Source organism: Podarcis vaucheri (assembly GCF_965113315.1).
Source record: "Podarcis vaucheri genome assembly, chromosome: 11".
NCBI classification, from domain to species: domain Eukaryota; kingdom Metazoa; phylum Chordata; class Lepidosauria; order Squamata; family Lacertidae; genus Podarcis; species Podarcis vaucheri.
In genome coordinates, this window is record NC_138749.1 from 45,570,520 (window position 1) to 45,583,004 (window position 12,485).

General features: G+C 42.5%; 1 protein-coding gene across 7 annotated transcripts in view; it reads right to left on the reverse strand.

Annotated features, from left to right (window-relative positions):
• Positions 1-12,485, reverse strand: part of SEMA6A (semaphorin 6A) — a 183,339-nt gene that overhangs the window by 34,530 nt on the left and 136,324 nt on the right. For 3 of the 7 annotated variants that reach the window (XM_082191550.1, XM_082191546.1, XM_082191547.1), the window contains exons 14-18: positions 11,151-11,291; positions 10,941-11,021; positions 9,752-9,810; positions 3,055-3,075; positions 2,862-2,912 (exon numbers count right to left, since the gene is read on the reverse strand). In XM_082191550.1, coding sequence (XP_082047676.1) covers positions 2,862-2,912; positions 3,055-3,075; positions 9,752-9,810; positions 10,941-11,021; positions 11,151-11,291 — 353 coding nt within the window. The remainder of the gene's footprint in view (positions 1-2,861; positions 2,913-3,054; positions 3,076-9,751; positions 9,811-10,940; positions 11,022-11,150; positions 11,292-12,485) is intronic. The other 4 variants (XM_082191551.1, XM_082191548.1, XM_082191552.1 and 1 more) reach the window with 2 other exon arrangements.

The following is a 12,485-nucleotide window of genomic DNA, read 5'->3' on the forward strand; positions in this document are numbered from 1 at the left end:
TGCTCGGGAAGCAAAGGAGCTCTGGATGAGGCCTATCCATGCTCCATTTCCCCCTGATTGACTGGCAAGACAGTGCCAGTGGAACATCTATTCCACCAGAGCTTTATTTGGGTGGGGTGATTTCTAGCAGCATTATGTATCATCACATACTGCTGCAGGGTGCAGGCCCATGGGATGGGGTGTTTTATTGTTTGTTGTTAATTAAAGGTAAAGGGACCCCTGACAATTAAGTCCAGTCGCAGACGACTCTAGGGTTGTGGCACTCATCTCACTTTACAGACTGAGGGAGCTGGCATTTGTCTGCTTCCACAGACAGTTTTTCCGGGTCATGTGGGCAGCATGACTAAGCAGCTTCTGGCGAACCAGAGCAGTGCACCAAAATGCCATTTACCTTCCCGCTGGAGTGGTACCTATTTATCTACTTGCACTGCGTGCTTTCGAACTGCTAGGTGGGCAGGAGCAGGGACCGAACAACGGGAGCTCACCCCCATTGCGGGGATTTGAACCGCTAACCTTTCGGTCGGCAAGCCCAAGTGGTATAGTGGTTTAACCCACAGCGCCACCCGCGTCCCCCTTTGCCATTAATTACGTTGTCAATTAAAATAAAATAAAATCTGTGGGTGGCTTGACACTCACTCTGCCACACTGCACACAGTAATCACAATAGCAACCAGTATGCCGTATGGAAGGAAATGTTGCATCCTCTCAGTTACAAAATATTACATTCTGATCACAATAATGATTTCCCTGGAACTGAAGAGCACCTTTTTGACAATCCGGAAGCTTGCCTATTATGCACAACAGAATATTACGTTGCCTGTTTCCTTCAAGTACTGCTTAAACTTCGGTCCTTCTAATGGAAGGAATTTCATTTAAATGTGAGGGATTTCCACCCAAGGAAATATATTTCAGCAGAAAGCAGCCTCTATCAAAACATGTTTTAGTATCAGCTAGGAAAATTTGCCAGGCCGTAAGTGTCAATGCTTATTGCTTTGGTTGATGGAAGGCAAAGACTTTAAAAGCTATGGGGTAGTGCTTAAATTATAATTTTGATTCTTGTCAACGCTATGATAGGGGGAGATCATGTGCCTTTCTCCTTTCCAAAACCCAACATCATTTCCAATAATGCTTCAGTTGATGCTATGCGTTTGGATGTATAACATGAAAAACATTTTCTCTCCTCATTTACAGAGTGGAAGTTCCATATTAAAATGAAATACTGCCTCCCCATGCAAAACAAAGGTCAGATATCTCCCCATGGGTCTTCCTGTGTTTTCATAATTATACTAGGACACAAATGTTGTTTGCAAATACTGTAACCCCAGATGGAAAACAAGTTTAGGAAAAAACAACATTTGTTTGCTTTACTAATAAAAGGGCTGACTCTCAAAATTATTTATCTGTTAAAGATCTTTGATTCTGTTAGGTACACATGCATTTTGAACGTCAAGTTGTGCTTCACCTGCTAAACAGTAAGGGCAGAAGTGGAATCTAAGAAAGAAACATCATGTTTCTTTCGTAACGTAAATGGATGTGCGCTTACTCAATTCCTCATTTGCTATTCCAATACTTCTCTGTGAATTTCTCCCAGTTTTTTATCTCCCTGCCCCTAGCCTGACTTCTAGAGTCAGAACATGGTGTGTGTGTGAGAGAGAGAGTGAGAGAGAGGGGGGGGAAACCAGTGACTGAGAAGATTAAGCACCCCATATTTCTGCCCATTGATCCTCTACTGATAGTGTCGCCCACTGATATATTTTTGCTCCTTTGGCAAACATGGGCTAGGACCATATGTTTGCCAATACAGCATCTAGATCTTGTGCTTTTCATGGCTGAAAAATGACAACTGTTGTCCATAAGTTGAGGGCAAATTTGACTCTCTTGGCCAACCACAGAACCAGGCAGAGGGCCTTTTTGGTAGTTGTCCCTGCCCTGTGGAAGATGTCAAACAGATAAACAGCTGTGTGGTTTTTAAAATGCATCTGAAGGCAGCCCTGCCCAGGGAAGTTCTTAGTGTCTGATGTTTTATTGTGCTTTTACTGTTTTTTGTTGGGAGCCGCCTAGAGTAGCTGGGGGAACCCAGTCAGATGAGCAGCATATTTATTTTTATCATCATCATCTGGTAGCTGAGTATTTAAGTCAGGACTTCCCACTCTTCAGCCTTCCTTCCTTGAGTAGGAGATACAAAATTTGTCGCCAGTGCTTCATTTTGGGATGGAGGCCTGATGTGCCTTTCCCCAATTTAGCCATGCTTTAACTGTCTGCGCATTTTGATTTTGTATAATATGGGTGGTATTCAAAACTAGTCTTACTCAGAATAGACTCACTGGAGTTAATGATCGTGATTAACGTAGGTCCATTAATTTAAATAGGTCTCCTCTGAGCAGGGCTTAAACTGAATACCACCCTACAACCTTTTGGACCAAATGTTACATATCTCAATTTGTATTGAGTACATAACCATGATGCTCTTCATACTAGATGGCATAAACTTGTCTATGAAGTTTGGTCACTTTATGCACAAAAATATACTTCAGGTTTTAATACCCTTTTGCCTAGGAGTTGTTCCTCTCTCCTATAATTTCCTTTTCCAAAGTTCTGCATGTGAATAGTTTAAGCATGTGAATTTACATGACATTTGGCTTTAGCTCGCATTAAGCTTATTTCAAGGGTTTCTGTGTATGAGGAAAGACTGAAATAACTGTGCTAGAGTAAGATAAATGAATCTTGTATCAGTTTAGTGAACTAGGCCCCAAAATGAAACGGACTACATCTACATTGGAATGGAAACTACGAACTACTACCACAAGGATTTGAGGAAGAGTAATTTAAAAAAAACAAAAACCCAAAACTCCAAAACTGACCATACACTGTAGTGTAAGACATTTCATGATCTGATGAAGTAGTTGAAATGTCTATGAAGAAAAGTAAATAAGGGCAAAATATTAAAACAATAAAAACATGGAAATATTTGACAAAATTGTAAAATATATGATTCCTCCAAAATTGATCTGCACAGACAGGTATTAAAACAATGTGGAAGGGGAACTTCCTTACCATTCAGTGCTACGAACGAATCTGGAAAAAAAAAGAGAAAGGAGAGGGAGGGGAAAGGGGAAAAAATTATTTCTAATATCGTTCTAAGTTGTCTATCCACAAAACCTCACATACATCCTTACTGCTATTCATGTGTATAGTGTCACTCTCTATTTGTGCTGATTCTCTCATATGGTTTTATCATATTGATAGTTGAATTTTGCCTTAAGTAAAAACTTGTTTTTTATTCTTGCATAGAGGAACATGGGGTTCTTGGATCCCAAAAGGAGATAGGAGTTCTATTTGTGCATGGGGAGGTAGGTGAGAAGAATGACATCTCAACCACCTTTGGGGAAGGGATTTGGGGGGGGCTCATAGGAAAACCAGGAACAACCCTCCCTATGGTCAAGTGAAAGTGCCTTTGGAGAGTGCAAAGGAAGGTCTGCTTTCAAGCCGTGGCATAATCTTCTTGGATCAATATTTAAACACTCTCTTTGCACAGCTCTGCACAGCTATTGTACACTGTAGTTTTGATTAGAAAATTGCTGGTTTTTCTGAGAGATTTCAACCTCAAGAGTGGGGAAACGTTTTTAAAACAGAAAATAAAAAACCCCAACCAAATGCATATGGGTAACCAATTATAGAGATTGGTTTGCAGAGTTTATTTATTATCAAGAGATCTTGACTAGTAACGATAATTCCTGTAGCCATGCAGTTCTCTTTGTATAACCCAGGGCACATTTCCGCTTGTCCCATAAATAGAAAGCATGGGTCCAAGCAATTTCCCCCTTGCCCTGTTCCTTTCCCAAGGAAATTCCATTCTTTAGTGCTCAACTGGAGGAAATGTCAGTCCTGAATTGCTGTTTGCTCTGACTGAGCACTAAAGAGCAGTTTTCTCTGAGGAAAAGCAGAGGCACAAAAGGAAGTGTGCATGAACCCCAAAGCTTAGTTTAAGAAGAAAGGGAACAAGTAATGTGCCAAACCATATGAGCGAATCATGATCGGAATAAAGGGAATGACAGGATTGGCAACAAAAATAAAGATAGGTTTGTGTGCTGCATCTTGGTGGGCCACCTAGGCTTTCAAAACAACTGGGACCCAGGCTTGAGCATATAACTAGCTGTATGCAAAAGGGTCGATCTCACTCAGGGTGCAAGACTGGTGCCTTTATAATAAACTTTGCCAATTAATTATCATGTCCTAGCTCCTTTGAGCCAGCATGACAAAACCAGAACCTGTCATGCTGCGGCAAGAAATTCATCTTAAAAATAATTAGTTGGTGTATATCTAGATGGTTGAATTTCAAATGCTCTTTAGTAGTCTTACATTCAGTTTTGGCGGAATTCATAAAGAATAAATCTGGCGTGCAATCTCTGTTCAGATTTATGTGCCAAATGAGAGTGAGGAATGCAATGAAAGATGCCATGGTCCCCAATTCCCAATTGTGAATTACCAGGAAATTATCATGTTCTCGTTGTAAACTATGGGATAAGTTTCACGTTGGAGGAGAGATGGGTATTCATACACCGAGATGGCCCTATTACGTATTCAGTTGTAGCCTGGGATTATTCCTATGCATGGAAGCCTGTCTGTCCAGGGGGTATGACTAAAACTTTCTCAAGCTGGCAGAAAGGCTCCAAGATTCCTTGCCTTTGAACAGGTTGATGTGGAAGAGAGAAAAGCTCATGCATGGAAAGCAAACTGGATTGCAAGCTATAAACAAGGTGGCAAATGCAGAAGGACTGCATGACTCTGTTATGTACAATATGACCCAAACAGTAGTTTATATGGGCCTGTATATATTTATTTCAACAACTGATGTTGACGAGAAGAGATACATACAAACATGCGGGCTATTTGGCACTCATCTAACTGTACTAGATTTTAATCCACATAGTACTCAATATACAGTTGTACCTTGGTTCCTGAACGGAATCTGTTCCGGAAGTCCGTTTGACTTCCAAAAACATTTGAAAACCAAGGCGTGGCTTTCAATTGGCTGCAGGAGCTTCCTGCACTCAATCGGAAGTTGCGGAAGCTGTGTCAGACGTTCGGTTTCCAAGAAACCTTTGCAAAGTGGAACACTCACTTCCAGGTTTACAGTGTTTGGGAGCCAAAATGTTCGAGTTGCAAGGCGTTCGAGAACCAAGGTGCGACTGTGAATGTGGTTGATTTAACATTCCATAGGAAGAAGGTTATTGGTTTGTTTTCGTTTTCATTTTATTATGTATTTCGTGTTCTCATCATGTATTTTTATGTTGTGAGCTGCCCTGTGATCTTCGGAGGAAGAGAGGTATACAAACAAACAACTAAAAATGGAGCTAGATTCCAGGGGAAATGCCTCTGCAATCCCACCCACAGGGATGGATTTAGTGATGTGCGAGTGGTGCACATGCACATTGCACAGAGCCATGGGGGCATCACATCAAAGCTGGGTAAGTGGCCTTAAAAACCTGGGTTAAGTGAGGCGCAGCGATTTGGGAAAGAGGTGTGAGGACTCTGACAGGGTCTTTGAGCCCTAGTTAGCACTGTCCCAGCTTTGGGTAGAAGGGGAGGGCTCTAGGACCCTGCCAGAGCCCTTGTGTCTCCTTACTGGGCACTTCCTTACTTGGCTTTGGAAAGGCAGTGCAAGGACTTGGGAGGGATGGGCAAATTTTGGCCTTGAACAGGATGCCATAATACCAAAGTTCACCGTCACTACCTGCCGCTGAACCCAATGGGTTTAGACTATACAGTCGTACCTTGGATCTCAAACGCCTTGGCTCCCGAACAAATCGGCTCCCAAACGATTGAAACCTGGAAGTGAGTGTTCCGGTTTTCGAACAATTTTTGGAAGTCAAACATCTGGTGCGGACAATCCTGCAGCCAATTGGAAGCCGCACCTTGGTTTTTGAAAGGTTCTGGGAGTCGAATGGACTCCTGGAATGCATTCTGTTCGAGAACCAAGGTATGACTGTACACGATTTTGATTTTAGGTGTCAGCACAGGAACATAACTTCCAAGTTAAGCCAACTATGAAGTATGATGTTTTGTTCTTAGTAATTCAAGAATGTAGGTCTCAGCCCTAATGGCTTGTAAATTCAAGGCACATTCACCTCAGTACATTTACTCATAAAGGTGCAAGCTTCACTGTTTTTATGATTGCAACTTTGCACCCCCTGAAGTCCTTTTTTTGGGGTGAAATTTTCTTTGAGATAACTATGCTCAGGATCCAAGAATTCAGTGTCTGGGCTCCTCTTGGAGGAAGGGCAGGGTAAAATTATAAATCACCACCACCATCATTACCCTCTTTGAGTAAATTTCCTGGAATTTACTTCCAAGTAGGCATATTTAGGATGAGCTAGAAGTATTTAAAATGCACGCCACGGTTTTTTCCCTTTCTCTGTTAAATTATACATATTTCCCCCTCTTTCTCTTTTAGCCAATTAAAAGCAATTAAAGTTATGAGGATAAGGATATTTAAGGTGAGTTGAGGATGCACCTTGAATTATCCTTAAGCACTGCTGAAGGAATTAGGATACGGCTGTTTTGTGTAAAACCAAGGCACTGAGGCAATAACTTAAAAGACTTCTGGCATATGAGCTTCTAAATGCTCCTCCTGAGGTTAGCACAGATAGGCTGATTTTAAGAGTTGGAGAAGAAGGTTACATCTTGGATGTAGTTCACGAGTTTTGAACATTAAATAATTGGCCATGTGTGTGTTTTTCATCTCAGGGGGTACATTCTGTTCTGATAGCTTTACATTATCTTGATTTGCCTCTTACTCAACGAGAGTGCTGCTGATCCTTCTGTAGCTCTTTGTGAACAAGAAACTCTCAAGGCTGGCTAAAGGTATCAGAACAAAGAGCTATCTCAAGAGCTTTCAACCGTGCTGCCCTCCAGATATTGCAGAACTACAACTCCCATCATCCCCGCCCATTGGTCATGCTGGCTGGGCTGATGGGAGTTAAAGAGTCCAACAACACTGACTATCACAGACGAATTATATGTTAGATGCAAGGGAAAACATGCATTTCAATGTCTGCAGAAGGAAATTTGGAGAAGGAAAGAGTCAAGGAGGGAAAGTGTTAAGGGATCTACACACACACACATACACACACACACACACACACACACACACACACACACACCTTCTTCAATTGTCCAAATTTCACTCTGCTGAATATACTATGGTAGGACTGGTCGATATGGTAGCCTCCAGAAATTGCTGGACTCCAATCCCTGTTGTTCCCAGCCAATATGGCCCATTGGCCAGGGATGCTGTGAGCAACATCTGAAGGGCACATATTCCTTCTCTCTCTTTGGGGCGCTACATGCAGCTATGTGTAGCTAACTTTGTAGGGTTTATGTGGTAAGCATAGGGTTTATGAATTGCATTTGCACTGATTTGGTGCTTTTCAAAGTGTGCAGTTGGTTCGATTTCATTTTAAAAAGGGCTTTATCAAATCTGCTCAAGAACAAATCACTTTGGGACATGCACAATGAAAAACAGGTATTCAAACATACATGCTCTCACCTCTGTTCACATTCTAAATCTTTGTGTATAAATTGATTCAAAGTTTTGGACACTATCAGGTGATAGACCGTAGCAAGTTCGATCCAGCACCTCACATAGATCATGACAGCTTCAGGAATACAGACCACTAACAATCAATAGTTAACAATCAAGTTAAGATGCTCCTTGCTCTTCCCTTTTCAACTACTGACTGGCAGATCTATATCTAGTTCTGTTCACTTAAACATAGCTGAATCCAAAGTTTGGATTGCCTACACTGCAGGCTGTGTCTTTTTTCCTGAGTAGTTAGGTAGTCCAAGTCAAAACCTGGCTCCATTTTTGTAAAGCAAACATGCATTTGTTTAAAGCCGCTTTAAGCAAATGTTTATTTGCATTAAAAAAATCTATAGCTGGAATCAAGACACTGAGAATATGCTTTTTGCTTCCAAATCGGGATGAGCCAAAATGTTTAGATGCAAGCATCATTAACATGAAAAAAGTGTCTTGTAGAGGGTCTGAAATGAATCCCCAAAGTTTCTTCCCTCACTCTCTTTCCTGCTTTTGCTGAACTGGCAAAACGTCCGTGAAAACCAGGATGTATGGCAAGTAGGGAGATTTTTTTTTTAAAGGCCCCAAAATAACTTAGTCTGGATTTTCACCTTCTGGGAATATGGCAACCTTATAAATATTGTTAGTCCTACTAATAGTGATGCTGCTCTTTGGCCAAACAGGGCCAGCCCCACAGTTGAGGAGGTCTGTGGCGAAGCGCCATCTAAAAGCCCCCTCCCCAGTAAACTCTTATATTTTGAAGTGACAGCCCCCAAAGCCACAGCCCCAATGGGATTCAAAAAATGCAGGCAGCCGATCCACAATTAATATATGCATGTTTCTGCATGCACCCACACTCTGAAGAGTACACAGCATAACTCCCAATGACTGCAATTGCATGCATAGCTTCCTAGGAATAAGCTCAACTGAACTGCAGCGGTGCTTATTTCGAACTGCAAAGGTTCAACTTGTAAAACACACTGAGCTGTAACAAAAGATCTTCAGCCAGCTGAACTGCAACCTTAGATTCTAATTAGAAATGCAAAGAGAAGCAGGTATCCCCATCAAAGGAAAGAAGTACCCAGACTCTGCTTGATTGTGTCCCTCATCTTCTGATTTTCTCTGTGTTATTTTGTCGCAAACAAACTTCATTCACCTGACAGACGGAGGGCCGGGGGGCTCCAGCAGTTGACGGTCTCACTCTGCAAAAAGTTCCTGAGGTACACTACAACGCTGCCCCCGCCCCACCCCCTAACATCTGCTCCCAGGTTTTGAATTTGCCCAAGAAATGTCCAAATGTTTGTGTGTCACTTTCGATCATTGGGGAGGAAAAGAGGGTTGTCAATATGGTTTGATAGGCAGCGCCTGTATTTCCACCCATGTTTCAATATTACTTAATTTTGGGGAACTGGGAGTAAATCTAAGATGGTTGTTTGAAGCCACTTGACACCAATGCTCAAACAAACAAACAAACAAACAAACAGTGTTTTTTTGTTTTTTGTTTTGGTAATGTGGCCCAGAGTAGGTGTCAGGAGTGATCCCTCCCACTGCACTTAGGGCCCTGGCAGCTATCCAAGTATGCCTTATGGTGGTGCCGGGCTCATAGCCAAATCTAATTGGCTTTGTGTTTATGTTACTATTGCTAGGATAGAATGGTTATTTTTTAAAAAAAGAAAGTATGGAAGCAGCAGCTGATTGTTGTTGCTAGGATCTTATTCTCTCTAGAGCATCACCTGCTAGAATATCCCACCTCTGCGTCTGTGGTGAATGTTGCCAATCTGTGAACCAAAAAATTGCTGGAAGGGACACAAATGTCTTGTGTAGGAGGAAAAACTCAAAAAAAGTGCCCCGTGGCTGATTTCTTTGTTACCCTAGGCACCAACTCAGCATTCAAAAACACTCCTCTTACACAACCTAGGTGGAATTTGTAATTACATTTTCTTCGGAGCTAGGTTTTACTTCCAACACAATTGCGATTTAAATAGGTGGTGTTGTTGAATTTCCTTGAATGCTTCTCTTGCCTTTTCTTTAAAGGCCTGTTGTTAAAACACTGTTTTCGCCATTGTCATGATTTTCTATCTTTAACTTTGCTGATACTGAGCAGGCAGCACCCAAGCATCTACAGAGATTCTCTAATGTAGGATAAAATGAAAGAGCAGAAACAGTTGTGCTTACTTTGGCAGTCTCCCAGGCCATCGGTATTGCCATGCTCAATGTCCTGCTCAAATGCAAGTCTAAACAAAAGAAAGAAACAGGCTGGTGAGAATTACTGCACTCACAGGCCTCAACACATTGAGCCTATAAGTGAAAGGAAGAAACAGACAAAACCCGCTTATTCTTCTAATACTTGCACAATGCAAGCAGACGAGGATTCCTAACGAGACCCCAAAGTATTCCTTCTCGCCCTTATCTTTACGTGACAACCAATATAGAACCAGTACTGTTTTGCAACATGGACACATGTCAGGACAGATAATTTCTGTGCCTAGACTTCTGGTGTGATCATGCCATGGTATTTAACTGAAACTTAAGGAATATATATTGGCATGAAAGATGCACTATTACCCTCCCCCCAACCCCCCCCCCAACAACCTGGAGAATGTCTGGGGCTCATATCATAGTGTATGAATCTAAAAACACCAAGCAGGAAATGGTCATTCAGAGTGGCAAACACAGTGTTAAGCTTATGCTGAAAGGATTGCTATCTGCCCATGAAAGTCCTCCTTGGATATATGAATCTATTACAAAAAGGTGGCTTAGGCACCCCTGTTCTGAGTTAGTACATCACCAGCTTCATAAAAATGTGATAAGGAATCTGCAGTCGAGGCTTTTTTTTTTTACAATGGCCTTCTTAACTTAGAACGTGAGCAGGTATGTGTTTGGTAATTTGATATGGTATTGTGCTGTAAGGAAGCACGTATCAATTAATTTAATTATTAATTAATTAATTTATTATTATTATTACTATTGACTTTCTATACCACCCTATACCCGCAGGTCTCGGGGCGTGTTTAGAGCGGTATATAATTCTCAGATTTTCTGAATTGTGCAATACTGCTGTGCCATGAAACCACAACACCATGGCATCTCAGAATGGCAAGTTATCCTAAATGTTACCCAACGAAGAGGTGAAAAGAACACAAAAATGTTTTCTGGTGGTCTCTCCATGTTGCATGTCCATGGAGCTCCAATCCTAGTCAGAAATAAATCTGCCTACAATAGTACCATGGAAGCATAGAGAATAGAAAGAAAACAAATGTTTACTGGCTGCCTGCTGGTTTTCATCAGAACTCCATTCAAAAGCCTATTTGAGCAATATTGTTACTGCAGGTTAAAGTACCTCTCAATGCGAATTATAACTTACGTTGTTCCGGGTAACAGCTGCATGCATGCCCCATTTTCCTTCATCCAGCCACAATACGGGTCCCTAGATGCTATGCAGGCCCTTAATAGAGGAGACAGATATGGAGTTCTTTGCGATCAGTAGCTCAATGTCAGTATCAACGAATCAATACTTTTGTGTGTTTGAGAACGGAGTTAGCAGTTGAGAGGACACACGTGAAGAAGTACCTACTTTTTGCACTTGCCGTGACGCTCACACCTTCCGAGGGGAACCCTGATCAAACAGTTAGAGAATGCTACATAGAGGGCACTGCTTTGTTTATCCAGCTGCATCCCTATAATTCTCTTGTCTTCCACCCCATCATAGCTGCACCTGATTTGGAGGGGGAGAGAAAGGCCGTTTGATCAGCTCAGTGAAATCAGAAAGACAATTTCTTTACAACAGAAACATTTCTCAGACAGGATTAACTCATGAAAGTAGAAATTTCCAGTTTACAAAAAAAACAACAACAGGCACATGAACAATTCAGGTTCCCAATCTGCTGTCCTGGAGGGGGTTGGAAGGTGCACAGGGAGAGGTGTCTGGCTCTGCTGCAATGTACCTCCCAAGTTCACCTGTATAAACCACAAGCAGAAGCCAGCACCAGGAGTATCCCTGCTGGTAGTAGCCAGCAGATGCTCCTGAAACAGGCTATCTAGAAGGCCGGAAGAGAGCTGGGCTGGTCAAGTTTCCACTGGACCACAAGCCGGTCTGGCTACCAGCAACATGCTCAATCTAGGCCTCTCTCCTGTGCCTGTGTAACTGGTGTGACGGAAAAACCGCCAGGATTTCCATGGCCTGCCTTCCCTCCTAATCCAGCTGTGCTCTGGACTTAGGAGTCACTCAGCCTCTCCATTAAAACTTGCTGCTGCCTGCCAGGAGTTTGGTTTGCTCCCTAAATCATATTATCACTTAAATTAATATCCTAATTTGCAGAGAGACTGGGAGGCAGGGTGACTCAGCATAGAGTGACAGGGAAGTTTTGCTTTTGCCTCCCGGGAAGCACATCCAGGGATGATAAGGCTGTGGAGTGCATATGGAAAACAATCTAACCGCACTCCTCGCTATCTTCCCATATTTCATCCATTACGTATGTGTGTTTATGTGGAGGGGGTGTTGTTTGCCAACTTAAAGGTAAAGGGACCCCTGACCATTAGGTCCAGTCGTGGATGACTCTGGGGTCGCGGCGCTCATCTCACTTTATTGGCTGAGGGAGCCGGCATACAGCTTCCGGCTCATGTGGCCAGCATGACTAAGCCGCATGGAAACGCCATTTACCTTCCCGCCAGAGCGGTACCTATTTATCTGCTTGCATTTTGACGTGCTTTCGAACTGCTAGGTGGGCAGGAGCAGGGACCGAGCAACGGGAGCTCACCCCGTCGTGGGGATTCGAACCGCCGACCTTCTGATCAGCAAGTCCTAGGTTCTGTGGTTTAACCCGCAGCACCCCCCTTTTGCCAACTTACAGAGACACATTTAAGTGTATTTGAGCGTTCACAGAGTTACTATGAGCACAGGAGAATCCCT